The sequence below is a fragment of the Pelodiscus sinensis genome, chromosome 1 (assembly GCF_049634645.1).
Source record: "Pelodiscus sinensis isolate JC-2024 chromosome 1, ASM4963464v1, whole genome shotgun sequence".
NCBI classification, from domain to species: Eukaryota; Metazoa; Chordata; order Testudines; family Trionychidae; genus Pelodiscus; species Pelodiscus sinensis.
In genome coordinates this window covers 93,043,509-93,059,563 of record NC_134711.1, presented here as the reverse complement: position 1 = coordinate 93,059,563, position 16,055 = coordinate 93,043,509, and the positions used below count along the sequence as shown (strand labels likewise).

The 16,055-nt window shown below is 54.2% G+C and overlaps 2 protein-coding genes across 4 annotated transcripts in view; both read left to right on the top strand.

Moving 5' to 3' along the window:
* CSF2RB (colony stimulating factor 2 receptor subunit beta) overlaps positions 1-8,317 on the top strand; it is a 32,340-nt gene extending 24,023 nt beyond the window's left edge. For 2 of the 3 annotated variants that reach the window (XM_075937689.1, XM_075937693.1), the window contains 6 exons: positions 389-534; positions 635-806; positions 2,723-2,813; positions 3,082-3,151; positions 4,118-4,203; positions 5,983-8,316. In XM_075937689.1, the coding sequence (XP_075793804.1) occupies positions 389-534; positions 635-806; positions 2,723-2,813; positions 3,082-3,151; positions 4,118-4,203; positions 5,983-7,192 (1,775 nt within the window). In that variant the 3' untranslated portion in view covers positions 7,193-8,316. Of the gene's footprint in view, positions 1-388; positions 535-634; positions 807-2,722; positions 2,814-3,081; positions 3,152-4,117; positions 4,204-5,982 lie in introns of all 3 variants that reach the window. The other variant, XM_075937699.1, reaches the window with a different exon arrangement.
* A 1,751-nt stretch (positions 8,318-10,068) lies between these two features.
* On the top strand, positions 10,069-12,929 carry LOC142830768 (uncharacterized). Its single transcript, XM_075937667.1, has 2 exons — positions 10,069-12,198; positions 12,394-12,929. The coding sequence occupies exons 1-2, from the start codon at positions 11,649-11,651 to the stop codon at positions 12,840-12,842; spliced, it is 999 nt and encodes a 332-aa protein (XP_075793782.1). The 5' UTR covers positions 10,069-11,648; the 3' UTR covers positions 12,843-12,929.
* Positions 12,930-16,055: the final 3,126 nt, after the last annotated feature.

Sequence of the window (16,055 nt, the reverse complement as noted above, 5' to 3'; positions counted from 1 at the left end):
CATCTGCATACTCTGCCCCGGCTCACCTGGGGCTCTCTCATCTGGCCTAGGAAACACTTGGGTTGGCAGAGGGGTGCAATGGTTAACAGAACAGCTAGAGTGTGATGTGTGGGGTGGGGTGGACAGGCGGCTGGTAAAGGAAGCTCCTAGCACTGGAGCTCCCCACCGGCACAGCACTGCTGTGAGGAGGTACAGAATGGGGGTGTGAGGGCAGATATGTCAGATGGAGCCACAGGCTCTTAGCAATCCTTGGTGCTAATCTGCTCAGGCAGCAAGTTGTGCACCAGCGTATCTGTAGTCCTGCCAACGGCCCGCAGTGGGAAAGGGAAAGGGCAGGGAGACAGGCTGGGGGATGGATGCATGTTCCAAAGTGTTGTTTGTGTTCTAGTCAAGCCGCTTGCGCCTGTCAACGTGACAGTGAAAAATATGAAAGACGAGGACTATGAGCTGAGGTGGACCAAACAGGCTCTAAGCTTTGACCATATAATCCAGATATATGAATTCCAGTACTGGAAGATTGGAGACTCTGAGGAGGTAGGTGATGGTATTGCTGGGAGTCCAGGATTCCTGGAAGGTGGGTGGATGGGACAGAAAGTTTCTCACTCCTCTTCCATCTCTTCTCCTCTCTTCCCAGAATGTACGGTGGGCAAACATCAGCAATGAATCTCCCATCATCTTCACCCTGCCGATGCTGGAGCCCTCAACATACTATAAGGGAAAAATGCGAGCGAGGGTGCATGCATACTCATCCTATAAGGGGCCCTGGAGCGAGTGGAGTGAGGAGTGCACCTGGAAAACTGAAAGTGGTACATCCCAGTTGCGCTGCTGTGTTGGTGTTTGGCGGTGGGGGTCAGGTCCTTCCCTAGAGAGACAGGTCCTTGGCTAGTGTTTCAGAGGAACTGGGGTTTCATATACTCAATTAAGCAAACAGTCTGACCAGTTTCTCTTGATGCCTGGCTACTCATTTCAGTTCACAGGAAAGGGTATAACTATTGTATCTGAATCGAAGCCTGTTCTCCATAGGAATGAGGAAATTATGAAAACCAGAGGTTGGAAGTGAATGAAGTAGGCGAGCAGGGAAGGGGGTCTCCACAAGGAAGCTTAGAAACATGAACCACCTACATTTTCAGAGTGTCTTACAGAGGCTTAATTTCCATGATTCCCAGGAAAATTAGGAAGGTCACTTGACTCTAAGTTTCTGCTACACATTGTAGCTCTGCACTGCAGCCTTTGAGCTGTCCAGGTTACAACTTTTAAGGGGCACTAGGCAGACTTTATCCCACTGGATATGGTCAGACTGGAAATGGTTCTGGGCTAGTGAGAGAAATTCATGAATCTAAGCAAAGGGTTGGAAAAGGGAAGGAATGATCCATGGTAGAAGGTGGAAAAAGAAGAAAGGGATCAATTAGCAGAGCTAGTTGTACTGTTCATTCTGGAACCACTTTCATATTTCTGAAACAGTCTCATTCTTTTCTTTTTAACTAATTTTAAGCAAACCTGTTGGAGCCTACAGAGGTTTCTCTGGTCATTTAGAGAAGCATTCTGTCTTGGGAGTGATATTCAGCATTTGGAATTCAATCCATGTCACTAGGTCTCATCTGTGATCCATGCTCTCTGTTCGATTTTCCTGAACCTGTTTACAAACAGGAGATGTGGCTGAAGAATCTATTAATTGTGAATTTCCACACTATCAAATGTTTTGTGTTACAAGTGCAAATCTCTTGGCATTTATACTAGGTTGTTTGTTTTGTTTTTGTTTTTTGTTTTTTGTTTGATATCTGCAATATTCTTGTAAGGATATTCACCTTGAAGTGACTGATCTGTTCTCAGAGGACTGGTCTACACAAATGCTATTAGTTGACATCAGTTATACTACTTTAGTTATATAAATTCCATGAATGAAGTTGATATAACTTAGATCAACTTACAGCAATGATCAACCATGCTGTTTTGACAGGGGATGTTCTCTTGCTGACTTACCTTCTACCTCTTGCAGAGGTGGTAGAGTAGAGATGTCAATGGGAGAGCGTACTCTCATTGACTTAGCAGGTCTTCACCAGACCCGCTAAATCAACATTGCTGCATTGATCACAAATATACTGATAGACGTAAGTATAGACAAGCCGCATTCTGATCTTCACTTTAACAAAGCTCTTTGCTCTGGGAATTTCTTTAGGTTGTTTTTGGCTTTTTTTTTCAATTCCTAACATGGGACTGGGGAGAACATGGACTTGAGAAACATCCACTTCGGGACTGACCTAATGAGATCTGCAGAGAGGCACTTCACTTTCCCTGCACCCCTTGAGACTCTGTCCTTTGGAATTGAGTAGCAGAGTGAATTCTTTCTTGGGAAAGCATGACATATGTGAGCATACTGGACTCACAGAAATACAAGCTCATCCCCAGATAGTTTCTCAAACATAAACTGAGTGTCCAGATGTTCATGGAAAAGCCAAATGAAGGGGCTCAGATCAAATCAAATACATTGCCCTGATACTTTTGCCCAGGTCTGCTGATAAGGTCACATCTACTCTATCCCATGCAGATGAGGAGTCTTCCATGGTCTAACTGATTTGCCAGTTAGGATACGTAACTTGCTAGGCAACCTACATTTCCTTAACCTCAGTGTCATCCCTCAAGAGCAACCAGAATGTGAAATGTGGTACAGAACGGAGCCATTTTTGTTTCTGCATTTTTATCTCTTTCTCATTTATCTGCTCAGTCCCCTCACAGCTGATTCTCCCACTGTTGATCCCAGTCATCACCATCATGCTGATCGTATTTGCCTGGTGTGGCTATAGAAGCCTACTCCGGTAAGTCTGCGCTGGGAGTGGGGGACACATTGGTAGAGCGAGTGCAGGGAGGGGCAGAAAACAGGTGCTGCATGGGCATATGCCTGTCCTTCATCTAGTCCAGCTGGGGATATGCCTGGGGTGCCAAGCAGAGCTCTCTCCATGTCGAGTTGCAGCTTGAGTATAGGGCTTTCAGGACCTTTGTGTTGACAAGGAGCCTAAGGTAAGACTATGTCTAGTGTAGCCTCCCTGCAGGAGAAATGACCCTGCAAACTCTGTCTTGTTGCAGTGTGAAGAACAAGTGGGAGGAAAAGATTCCGAATCCCAGTAAGAGTCAGCTGTTCCAGAGCTTCCTGAAGGTAGGAAAGAACGGAACTTTCCCCTTTCATTTGGCCTATTCTAGCCATAAAAGTACCCAAGCCTTATGGTCAGACCACGAGAGAGAGAGTCCTGCTCTTTCTGGCCAACAGAGACACTTACCAAAGTCCAACAGGGCTGTCCACAAAATCAAACCCTCAGCCTGACTGGGTTCAGCTGGCCACCTTGTCCTCACAGCTTGCCTCATACGCTCCTCTTGTCTCTGGGTTCTGGGCTTCCTAAAGCCTTGATGTCCAGGGGCTGGCACACTCCTCCCCTTCCTCAGGGCTTCAGGCTGGTTACTGCTTTTCAGGGTCCCTGTTTCCAGTCAGGCTTCCTGTTCAGCCCTGGAGTAGCTGGTGTTCTGCCTCCCCCATCTCAGCCTCCTCTCAGGCTACTTCCCTCCTACCCTTCCCTGGGTCTCCTTCTTCCAGTTAGCCTCACCCCGCTCTTTATAGTCACCAGCTCTTCTCTTCCCCACCTAGTCTCTATTTCTATTGAGGCCTGGCTCATCCTCCAGATTCAAGCAGGCAGATGAATTGGCCTCTCAAGCCTTTACTCCAGGCATGGGGAATTTGGCCCCCAGCTTGCTTTGATCCTACCCACAAGGCTAGTCCGCCCCGCCACACACTGCAGTGCGAGAGAACAGCAGCGCAAAGAAATACTTGCCTGTAGACTCCTTCCTCATCACTCCCATTGGCTGGGAAGGGATGGGGAGAAGGGAATAGTCCTCTAGGTTGCCTGGACGACTTCTCCTCTGCTCTTTTCTGGGGCAAAGTGAGGCCCATTCCAGACCTATTCAACCTCATCCTGCCACCAGTCCCCAGGAGCAAAGTCATCCCCAGGAGGGGTTAAAGTGTTACCACACACTGTGGCATCCCCACTGCAGGACTCCTGGATCCCTATTGCCCTCTGGGAATTGCCTCTCTCTTTGGAGAGTGCTGTTATCAGCTCTTGTCTTTCTACAGAAAGCACCACTCGTGATGGGGGGCTTTGGCAAGCAGAGCCATTCCGAGAAGACAGACCAGGCCAGCAGCATCCAGGTGCTAGAAGGGTGAGTGGTCAGTGCACAGCTCGGTGGTGTGACTCCCCAAGAGATTATGTGGTAATAGGGGCATCTCAGTTCCTGCGGTGGCTGATCCCTGTCGGGGCAGGGGAGGACAAATATAAGTGGCATAATTGATAAACCTTGGCGCATCCCTCCCACCACATGCCTATCTGGAAATGTCAATAGATGGACTTGCAGCCCCTCGTCTCCTTGGCTGGAAATACCAGTTCCAAACCCTGCCCCTTCCTCCCTGACCTCTGGAAATGGGCTTATCTCACTGCCCTTGATTTCCCAAGCTGGAAATGCAGGTGAATAAGCACCCCCAGCACACATTCATTTAGCCCCCCATATCCCTGTCATCTGGCAGTGAGGTCTATGCCACACTTGTGGCCAGTTCTGTCCCTGGCAGCTTAAAAGAGCCAGAGAGCAGCTGCAGTAGGGCAGAGGATAATTCCTCCACTGCAAGAGAAGTGTGGGGCCAATGTAAGGAGCCCAAGACTGCCCTTCTTGTAGCTCCCAGTATAGGAAGGTTGTAGGGTACCCCCTTTTCCCAGGGCTTAGAGGTCTGCAGCCAGGTATCCTATCCCCTTCCAGGCTGGAAAAATGGTTCCAGGGGCTCTTCACATCCTCTGTCCCTTCCCAGACCAGGTGCTGCAGAGATGAGCGGAGGAGCTGCCCCCTCAGAGGGGCTTCCCTGAGCTGCTGGGGTCTTTCTGCTCCTTCCTACCCATCCCTTCCTGTGAGAATGATGTCTGCTCCTGAGGGGAAGGGCAGGGAGCTCTGTCTGACTTCTGCAGCGGCCTTGGCTGGATGCTTTTCCCCAGGAAGCAGGCAAAAGAGGGAGGGGTTTACCTCAGACAGAGTTGAAATGTGTGTCCCAAGCCACGGCTGCTTTAGACGTGCTATATCCCAACTCTGCATTCTAGCACATTGTAAGCGCTGGGTGCAGCTGTTAACGACCATCGGCTCTTTCAGGTGTCTCAGGGTGGGTGCCCGGTCACCACTGGCGACTTTTGAAAAGTTCAGGACATTATTTGTATATATCTGAGCCCCACCTCTCCTTGCCTGCCCCCTCCTTTCTCCAGCTTCTACCTCAGTGGCTGTAAGATCCTTGGGGCAAGGATCACGTCTTTTTATAAGCTCAGCCAAGTGCCGTGCAAAGTCTGGGGCTATATAAGTGGGTCAACGTGGTCTCTGAAGAGTGATGTGCTGCTTGGGCCCCCTGCACTCCAGAAACTGCCAGACTGGGTCCAGCCCAAAGGTTCATTCCAGTATCCTGCCAGGAACAGACGCAGGTTTCAGGGGCTTGCCGGGCTTCTGTCCGAAGTGGGAGGAGGCCAAGGTCTGTGCCCTTCCATGGGGCAGTAACCAGAAGGGGCAGGGATGGGGCTAGCCTCTCATAGCCAGCTCTTCAGGGGCGCCTGGAGCGTGTTGTACAGGGCTTCGGTGACGATTTAAAGATCTGGGGCTCCAGCCCCTGCCATTGGTGCTGTAGCAGCGACCTGGAGACCCAGGCCCTTAAAAATCACCAGGCCCAAATGCAGCTTTTCCCTTTGTGTTTCCCTGCTCCCCATTGGCAGCCCTGGCTGGTGCTAGCTGCTTCAGAGGGAGGTGCAAGAACTTTACCATAGGCACTTATGGGATAATCTGCCTCAGGGAAAGATTCCTGCTAATCCCAGGAGACCTTTCTCCCAGGGGGCCCTCAGCTCTACTCACTGTCTGTATGGTGCTCTCTGCTGGGTGACTCCTCTGTCTCCTCTTGTTCTCCACCCCACCCTCTTGCAGATTGATGAAGGTCAGCTCAGCAGAGCTCCCTGGAGCCATGGATGAGAGGATGAAGTGCTTCCTCAGTGTGCTGGACTCAGAGAACCCGTATCAAACACTGGAAACGGCAGCTCCTGCTCCACCTCCCTCAGCCCCGGCTGGCTGCCGTTCGAGTCAGGCCACCAGTCAGCCAGTGATGCCCGCCATGCTCCCCTGCAGGAGCAGTGCTGAGATCCCTGCGTCTCAGGCCCCCATGTCCTGCTTTGACTTCAATGGTCCCTACTTGCACCTCCCCCACGAGTGTTCCCCGCCTGACGTTCCTCAGCACTCGGACGCTGCTCCATTCCTCAGCAGGGGGAGGCCGGTGTCGCTGGAGTATGTGTCCCTGCCCGAGGGGTCCAATTCCCAGACCCCGCTAGCAGGGGAGGCGAGAGGAGCAGCTCAGCTCCGCCCCGTCTCGCGGCCTGCTCAGGAAGAGATCAAGCAGCCACCTGCTGAAGGGCAAGAAGGGCCACAAGGCCAGTGCAGGGGGACTGGGGAAGCGGTGCAAGGGGACGCCGAAGGTCAGAGGTCACTGACTGCTGCCACCCCAAACAACTCCTGTCAGAAATGGCCAATGGGATACGTCACCACAGAAGGTCTGTCACTGATGCCAGCAAGTGACTCTGCTCATCTCTCCCCTGCACAGGCCCCGCCAGAGGGGATGCTCAGTGCTGTTGGAGTGTTGATGTCCAGCCCATGCCTGCCCCATGCTACAGAGCACACCCCTAGCCCTGAGCGAGCTCCTGAGCACCCTGTTGCCATCCAAGTCCCCCCTCCAGCATCAGCCACTCCTGAATTTGGCAGCTATGTTATGTTCCCCAAGGCTCCACATGGCATACCAGAACCCAGCAATGTTTCCTCACCCATCCTCTTGGAGGAGGTTGATTTTCCAAAAGAAGAGTCTGTACAAGAGGGTCATGTGGTCATGTTCAACCCTGATGGCACTGAGCCAGTTTTTCTACGCCAGGTAGGGGAGTACTGCTTCTTTCCTGGTTGCAAACCCGAGGAGAAGACCTCCGTGGGTGAGAAAAGCCTCCTAGCTGATCAGACATCAGAAGCCAAACAGGCATTTGGAAAATTGCCCTGTGATGGAGAATCTGTCAGTGGGAAGAGGGAGCCTGCACTTCAAATGCAGGCCATTCAGCTCTTCAAAACCCGGAAGTTTGGCGATTACATTGCTTTGCCTTAATGAGCAGGACAGGAACTAGCTGCCAGGACCAGAGAGCTATCTGAGCACTGCGAGAGAAGTGGCAAAGACAAGAAAGCAGGTGAATGGATGGAAATTCCACCGGTTGAAACATGTCTCTTGTTGTCCCCACTGTTTGCTCTCCCGATCCCAGGCAGGAAAAACACAGAGGACCATTCTTCTTCCCAGAATGGCAGATGTGAATTAGCACTGTCCTCCTCAGCTGTATCAATATATTGGAATAGAGAAATCAGGAAACTAAGCTCCCTTGGAGAGATCTGTTCATTACAAAGCTCTAATCCCCCGTCATTATTATGTTAGCTTTGCCTTGGTCCTGCTGTAATGTTATGTTGAGTTGAATGCAGACGTCACAGAGTGAACAATTAAAGTTCGTATTATGGATAAGTCTTTGGCACAAATACCAGGAATGAAATGCCTCACATTCTAAAAACTGTTCTAGTTTATCTAGAAAGATAATACTCATCCAGAAGTATTAAGTGTTGGAAGGATGTAGATACCTAGGAAAGATTGGAACGGTTAATGACGGGACAAGGTGGGTGGGAGGAAAGGGATGAAAGAAATGGAAAAACTTGGCTGCAACTGGAGAAAACTTTCCTAATTGTGACTCTGTCCTGCAGAATAATGTTTCTAGGAAGCCTTATCACCAGGACACAAACCCAGAGTGGACAAATATCAGAGAATATGGATTAATACAGGGAAAACTGGAGTTGGGGTAGGGGGGAAAGTTGTGCAGGTGGACAAACTATGGTTAATGGATCGCTTATCTCTAATTGCTCAAATACTATCATGTACGGGATTCCTAGTGAACTGGCTGTTTGTAGAAGATGGTAGCAGCTAATGAGAGGTAAATGTGCTAGAGAAAGAACTTCACAAGCCACATACACAGGTTTATTCACAAGTTTATTTTGTATGCCAACGATTTGAATCCTGGATGGCTGGGACATTATCTACCAACCAACCAACAAAGGTGCCAATGGTTCTTTGTGTAGATTCTGAGGTTAATATGCTTCCTCTCTAATTGCTAACTAAGGGTACGTCTACACTACAATGTTAGTTCGAACTAACGGATGTTAGTTCGAACTAACATTCATAGCCGCTACACTAGCGCTCCGCTAGTTCGAATTTGAATCGAACTAGCGGAGCGCTTAGTTTGAACTAGGAAAACCTCATTTTACGAGGATTAAGCCTAGTTCGAACTTACTAGTTCGAATTAAGGGGTGTGTAGCCCCTTAATTCGAACTAGTAGGAGGCTAGCCCTCCCCAGGTTTCCCTGGTGGCCACTCTGGCCAACACCAGGGAAACTCTATTGCCCCCCTCCCGGCCCCAGACCCCTTAAAGGGGCACGGGCTGGCTACGGTGCCCGTGCCAGGTGCAAGCCTGCCAGCACCCAGCCAGCAGACCCTGCACCTGGCATGGCACAGAGCCACCCACCCGATGTCCCCCAGCCCACCCCCTCTTCCCGGGACCAGGCTGGCGGCTCCCGGGAGCTTGCCCTGGACCGCAAGAGGCGGGCACCTTCCTGGGCTAGTGCGGACATCGTGGACCTCGTCCATGATCTCCACACTAGGCACAGGAAAGTGGCTGTCTAGGGCAGGAGAGCTGCCAGCCTGGCCACCCAGGAGCAGGTGTGCATGAAAATCAAGGGGGTCCACTGAGACCCCCGACCCTGAGCCCTGAGCTTACAATGGCCGTCCTGGGTCAGACCAAAGGTCCATCTAGCCCAGTAGCCTGTCTGCCGACAGCGGCCAACCCTAGGGACTCTGGAGGGGATGGACCGAAGACAGTGACCAAGCCATTAGTCTCATGCCATCCCTCTCCAGCCTTCCACAAACTTTGGGCAGGGACACCACTCCTACCCCCTGGCTAAGACTACTCCATGGACCCAACCTCCATGACTTGATCTCACTTCCCTTTCAACTCTGTTCTAGTTCCAGCCTTCACAGCCTCCTGCAGCAAGGAGTTCCGCAGGTTAACTATTTGCTTTGGGAAGAACAACAACTTTCTCTTACTAGTTTCAAGCCTGCTACCCATTCCTTTCCTTTGGTGTCCTCTAGTCCTTCTTTATGGGAACTCAGGAAGAACTTTTATGAATGCACCCTCTCCACCCAACCCCTGCTTTTAGAGACCTCTATCCTGTCCCCCCTCTGTCTCCTCTTTTCTAAGCTGAACAGTCCCAGTCTCTGTAGCCTCTCTTCATATGGGACCTGTTCCCAACCCCTGATCATGTTAGTTGCCCTTCCCTCTCCCAGCCTTTCTCTTCCCCTCTCCCACCTCCTTTTCCCAGTCTCCCCCAGTTTTAAAGACAGAGTCAATGTTGGAAGAAACGTTATCTTTATTTTGTACATCTATAAGAAGGGGGGCTAGGGAAGGGTAAGTGGAAGGAGGTGAGGGAGGAATGGGGTACGAGTCCCCGATGGGGAGGACTGGGCTGGCTCTGCGGGCTTCTGGGGGTGGAAGTTCTCCTGCAGCCCCCTGATTGTTCCCTCTCCCCAGATGGCAGCCTGCGGCAAGTGCAGCCGGGCTGAAGGCCGAGTGGTGTGATGTGCCCAGTGTGGGTACTCCGGGCACTCCAAGCCAGAACTTCTTTGCAAGCGGGGCACCCCTTAGAACTGTCTGTCCGGGGTGGGGGTCGGGACCCTTTAAGCGCAGCCCTCGGCTAGCCTGAGACAGCATCTCCACGCTCTAAGTCCTCCTCTGATGCCCTGCCGGCACTGCTTCCGGCCATCCTTAAGCCCTGTTCAGAGTCCACTCAATGTGGACTTGCTAGTTCGAATTAGCAAAACGCTAATTCAAACTAGTTTTTAGTTCTAGACGCGTTAGTTCGAATTAGCTTAGTTCGAATTAACTAATTCGAACTAAGTTAGTTCGAACTAGCGCTGTAGTGTAGACATACCCCAATGGTCCTTATCTGCTCCTTTTAACTATCCAGTATTTAGGTGTCTGTTACATACCACCTCCGTTTTCCCTTTGATATTTATATACCCACTTCCTCCTTTTGTCCCCCACGCCCCTATTTATTTTGGTTTTGGACATATAACACACCAGTCATCTGAAGAAGTGGGCTATGCCCACGAAAGCTCATGATACCATCTACATGTTTTGTTAGTCTATGAGGGTATGTCTACACTACAAAGTTAGTTCGAACTAATAGCCGTTAGTTCGAATTAACTTTCATAGGCGCTACACATGCAAACCGCTAGTTCGAACGTAATTTGAACTAGCGGAGCACTTAATCAAACTAGGGAAACATCATTCTATGAGGACTAACACCTAGTTCAAAGTAAGTAGTTCGAATTAAGGGGTGTGTAGCCACTTAATTCGAACTAGTGGGAGGCTAGTCCTTCCCAGCTTGCCCTGGTGGCCACTCTGGGCACCACCAGGGAAACTCGTCTGCCCTCCTCCCAGCCCTGGAGCCCTTAAAGGGGCACGGGCTGGCTATGGTGCCCGTGCCAGGTGCAAGCCTGCCAGCACCCAGCCAGCAGACCCTGCACCTGGCACGGCACGAGCCAGCCACCTGCTGCCACCCAGCCCTTCTCCTCTTCCCGGGACCAGGCTGGCGGCTCCCAGGAGCCTGCCCGGGGCCGCAAGAGGTGGGTGCCCGCTTGGTCTAGTGCGGAGATCGTGGACCTCATCCAGGTTTGGGGGGAGGCCTCCAACATCCACAGCCTCCGCACTAGGCACAGGAAAGTGGCCGTCTAGGGCAGGATAGCTGCCAGCCTGCCCACCAAAGGCCACATGCAAACCCAGGAGCAGGTTTGCATGAGAATCAAGGTGGTCCAGTGAGACCCCCGGCCCTGGGCCCTGAGCTTACAATGGCCACACTGTGTCAGACCAAAGGTCCATCTAGCCCAGTAGCCTGTCTGCCGACAGTGGCCAACATCAGCTACCCCGGAGGGGATGGACTGAAGACAATGACCAAGCCATTTGTCTCGTGCCATCTCTCTCCAGCCTTCCACAAACAGAGGCCAGGAACACCATTCCTACGCCTTGGCTAATACCACTCCATGGACCCAACCTCCATGACTTTATCTAACTTCTCTTTAAACTCTGGGTATGTCTACACTACAAAGTTAGTTTGAACTAACGGACGTTAGTTCGAACTAACTTTGATAGGCGCTACACTAGCGCTCCGTTAGTTCGAACTTAATTCGAACTAACGGAGCGCTTAGTTCGAACTAGGTAAACCTAATTTTACGAGGATTAAGCCTAGTTCGAACTAGCTAGTTGGAATTAAGGGCTGTGTAGACCCTTAATTCGAACTAGTGGGAGGCTAAGGCTTCCCAGGTTTCCCTGGTGGCCACTCTGGCCAACACCAGGGAAACTCTATTGCCCCCCATCCGGCCCCGGAGCCCTTAAAGGGCCAAGGGCTGGCTACACAGTTTGTGCAAGTTGCAAGGCTGCAAGCACCCGTGCCAGCAGACCCTGCACCTGCCACAACATGAGCCAGCCACCCGATGACACCCAGCCCTCCACTGCTCCCCAGGACCAGCCTGGCGGCTCCCAGGAGCCTGCCCGGGGGTGCAAAAGGCGGGCGCCCGCTTGGTCAAGTGCGGAGATCGTGAACCTCATCGAGGTTTGGGGGGAAGCCTCCAATGTCCATGATCTCCGCACTAGCCACAGGAACGCGGCCGTTTACGGCCGCATGGCTGCCAGCCTGGCCGCCAGGGGCCACCAGCGCAGCCGGGAGCAGGCCCGGTGTAAAATTAAGGACCTGCGGCAGTCCTACTCCCGGGCCTGCCAGCCAGGGGCCGACCCGGAGGCCTGCCCCCACTTCCACGCCCTGGACCGCCTCCTGGGGGCTCATGCCGTCCCTGCCCCCCGGGACGTGATAGACCCCGGGGCAGAGGGCCCGCTCCTGGAGACGGAGGAGGAGGAGGAGGGCTCTGAGAGCCAGGAGCCTGCCGCCAGCCTGCCCAGGACCCGGGACCCCCGAGGCACCCCACAGAGCCACTCGCCTGTGTCGTCCGAGGCCGGGGAGGCGTCCACCTGTGAGTACCATCATGTTCCCCTTATGTGTACGGGGGGCTGGGGCGAGAGGGAGCCCCGGGACCGTGCGCCTGGGCCTTGCCCACCAAGGAGCAGCAGCTGGGGATCCTGCAGGGGCCCTGGCCTTGCAGAGGGGAGCTGGGTTTCACACACCTGGGCCCCTGGGGTAATTGACCGCTGGTCTTGTTGCACCACAGCTGCAGCACCTGGGCCTGCAGGGTGCACCACACCTCCTGCAGCAGCTGCCCGTGCCCGGGCAAGCAGGAGAGCCAGGAACGAGGAGGAGTACCAAAGGCGGCACCTCCGGTTCATGGACCACCAGCTCCGCACCCAGGACCACTGGGTCCAGGAGGACCTGAGGCTGCGCCGGAGGAGTCTGGAGGCCCTGGAGGAGCAGGGCCGTGCCCTGCGAGGCCACCTCCAGAGCCTGCTCGACCGCTTCCCATTTCCTCCTCCCCCTGCTCCTCCTGCTCCCCCTGCTCCTCCTGCTCCTCCTGCTCCCCCTCCTGCTCCCACTCCTGCTTCCGCTCCTGCTTCCTCCACACCCCCTGTCCCTCCTGCCCCCCCCTCCACAACCATTTCCCACCATCGCCCCCGGACCCGCAGTGTGGCGAGACGGGAGAGGCAGCCGGACTCCCACCACTGAGCTTTCCTTTCCCTTCCTCCCTTCCCTCCCCTTCCAGCTCCCTCGTCCCAGGTTTCCCCCTCCCCTCTCCCACCCTCATTCCTCCCCCCCCACCCCACTTATGTTAAATAAACATACATTTTTGTTTGAAAAACAGGTGTCTTTATTTTACAGTAGGTAGGGAGGGGAAAGGGGAAGGGGGTAGGGTGGAAGAAGGCCCCAGTGGGGCATGCAAGGGAGAGGTCAGTCCTCCTCCTCCACCAGGAAGCTCTCCCGCAGGGCTTCCCGGATCCGGACGGCCCCCCGCTGGGCTTCCCGGATGGCGGTGGTGCGGGGCTGACCGTAGTGTCCAGCCATGCGGTCAGCCTCAGCCATCCAGGCTGGCAGGAAAGCCTCCCCCTTCCGCTCACGGGAGGGATGTTGTGCTCGGCCAGGTCCAGACGGGCGAGGAGGCATCGAAAGTGGGCTTTCAGTCGCCCGAAGGCCCCCTCCACCACGATGCGGGCCCTGGTCAGCCTGGCATTGAAGGCCTGGCGGGAGGGATTGAGGTGCCCCGTGTAGGGCTTCATGAGCCAGGGCTGCAGTGGGTAGGCGGCATCCCCCACCAGGCACACGGGCATGTCCACGTCCCCGACCCTGATGTGGCGGTCGGGGAAGAAGGTCCCGGCCTGCAGCCGCTGGCACACGGAGGAGTTGTGGTACACCCGGGCGTTGTGTGCTTTGCCAGACCAGCCCACATTAATGTCCGTGAACTGTCCCCGGTGGTCACACACGGCCTGCAGGATCACGGAGAAGTACCCCTTGCGGTTGACGTACCGGGACGCCTGGTGTTCCGGGGCACGGATGGGGATGTGCGTCCCGTCGATGGCCCCCCCGCAGTTGGGGAAGCTGAGGGCGCCGAATCCCCGGATGACGGCGTCCGGGTCGGCGAGGCGGACCACCCTGCGGAGCAGCACCCGGTTGATGGCCTTGACCACCTGCGGAGAGAGACACAGCAAAGCGCCAATCAGTGGGGCGCCCGGGTGGCTGGGAGCGTTCGTGTCCTGGCAGTGCCCCGCGCCCCACTCCCGGAAGCAACCCCCCTGGCGGCGTGTAGTACGGCCGGGACAGCCCGACCCCTCCGGTGCAGGGCGCTTTCGCCTCTTTCCGCCCCCCCTTTGTCCCTGGGGCGGCCCATCCCCTCCTCGCAGCCCCCCCCCCCCGGCTCGGTGGCCGACGAGTGCCATACCTGCATGAGCACCGCTCCGACGGTGGATCTCCCCACGCCGAACTGGTTCCCGACGGACCGGTAGCTGTCCGGTGTGGAGAGCTTCCAGAGGGCGATGGCCACCCGCTTCTGGAGGGGGATGGCGGGCCTCATGCGAGTGTCCCTTCTGCGCAGGGCAGGGGCGAGCCACTCGCAGAGCTCCAGGAAGGTGTCCCTCCTCATCCTGAAGTTCTGGGTCCACTGTTGGTCTTCCCAGCGCTCCAGGACGATGCGGTCCCACCAGTCGGTGCTGGTGTCCAGACGCCAGACGCGGCGGGGCACGCCGGTGCCGGGGCGCTGCCGCGGCTCCTCCACGACCCCCAGGGCGGCCAGGCGGAGAGGCAGGGGGCTGACGTGCACCAGGTGGTGCCAGGCAGCCTCGAGCCATTGGTGGCAGGCTTGCAGCAGCAAGTCCAGAAAGTGCACCAGAAGGTGCAAGGCGAGCTGTGGATCCATGTTGCCACCTGCGGCGGCCCCCCCGAAGGGAAGCACCAACACAGAGGGGCACAGAGACCAACGCTTTGCTGTCCCTCGGCGAGGTTGGCAAGCAAGCAGGAAAAGCTGAGAACCGGCTGTCCGGGGGGGTCCCTTTAAGCTCGAGCCTCAGATAGCCTCAGACAGCAGCCACACAAAGCAGCTACTGACCTGATGCCCTGCCAGAACCGGTTTCAGCTGCCCTTAAATGCCGCCCTGCGTCCAATCAGTGTGGACGCGCTAGTTCGAATTAGCAAAATGCTAATTCGAACTAGTTTTTAGTTCTAGACGCGTTAGTTCGAATTAGCTTAGTTCGAATTAGCGCTGTAGTGTAGACGTACCCTGTTATAGTTCTTCACAGCCTCCTGTGGCAAGGAGTTCCACAGGTTGACTATTTGCTTTGTGAAGAAGAACTTTCGCTTATTAGTTTGAAGCCTGCTACCCATTCATTTCATTTGGTGTCCTCTAGTCCTTCTATTATGGGAACTAATGAAGAACTTTTCTTTATACACCTTCTCCACACCACTCATGATTTTATAGACCTCTATCATATCCCCCCTCAATCTCTTTTCCAAACTGAAAAGTCCCAGTCACTTTAGCCTCTCCTCATATGGGACCTGTTCCAAACCCCTGATCATCTTAGTTGCCCTTTTCGGAACCCTTTCCAAGGCCAAAATATCTTTTCTGGGGTGAGGAGATCACATCTGTACACAGTACTGAAGATGTGGGCGTACCATAGTTTTATACTTCCCCTCCTCCTTCTTCCCCTGGCTTCCCCCTTCCAGCTCCCTCCTGCCAGGTTTCCCCCTCCCCTCTCCCACCCTCTCTCTTCCCTTCTCCCACCTCCTTTTCCCAGTCTCCCCAGAGGTTAATCCCCACCACCACCCGCAGTTTTGTTAAATAAAGAGAGTTTCTATTTTTGAACACACGTGTCCTTTATTTTGTACATCAGGAAGGGGGGCTAGGGAAGGGTAAGTGGAAGGAGGTGAGGGAGGAATGGTGTACAAGCCCCCGATGGGGAGGACTGGGGTGGCTCTGCGGGCTCCTTGGGGTGGAAGCTCTCCTGCAGGGTCTCCTGGATCCTGACAGCCCCCGATTGAGCCCCCCCCCCCGGATGGCAGCCTGTGGCAAGTGCAGCCGGGCTGATGGCCGAGTGCCGTGATGTGCTGAGTGTGGGCACTCAGGGCACTCCAAGACAGGACTGCTTTGCTGTCCCTCATCGAGGTAGACAAGCAAGCAGGGAACCCTGAGAACTGTCTGTCCGGGGTGGGGGTTGGGTCCCTTTAAGCACAGCCCTTGGCTAGCCTGAGACAGCAGCTCTACACTCTACATTCTAACCTGATGCCCTGCCGGCACTGCTTCCGGCCAGCCTTAACTTTGGTTCAGGGTCCACTCAGTGTGGACATGCTATTTTGAATTAGCAAACCACTAATTCAAATTAGTTTTTAGGTCTAGATGCACTAGTTCGAATTAGCTTAGTTCGAATTAATTAATTCGAATTAAGTTAATTCGAA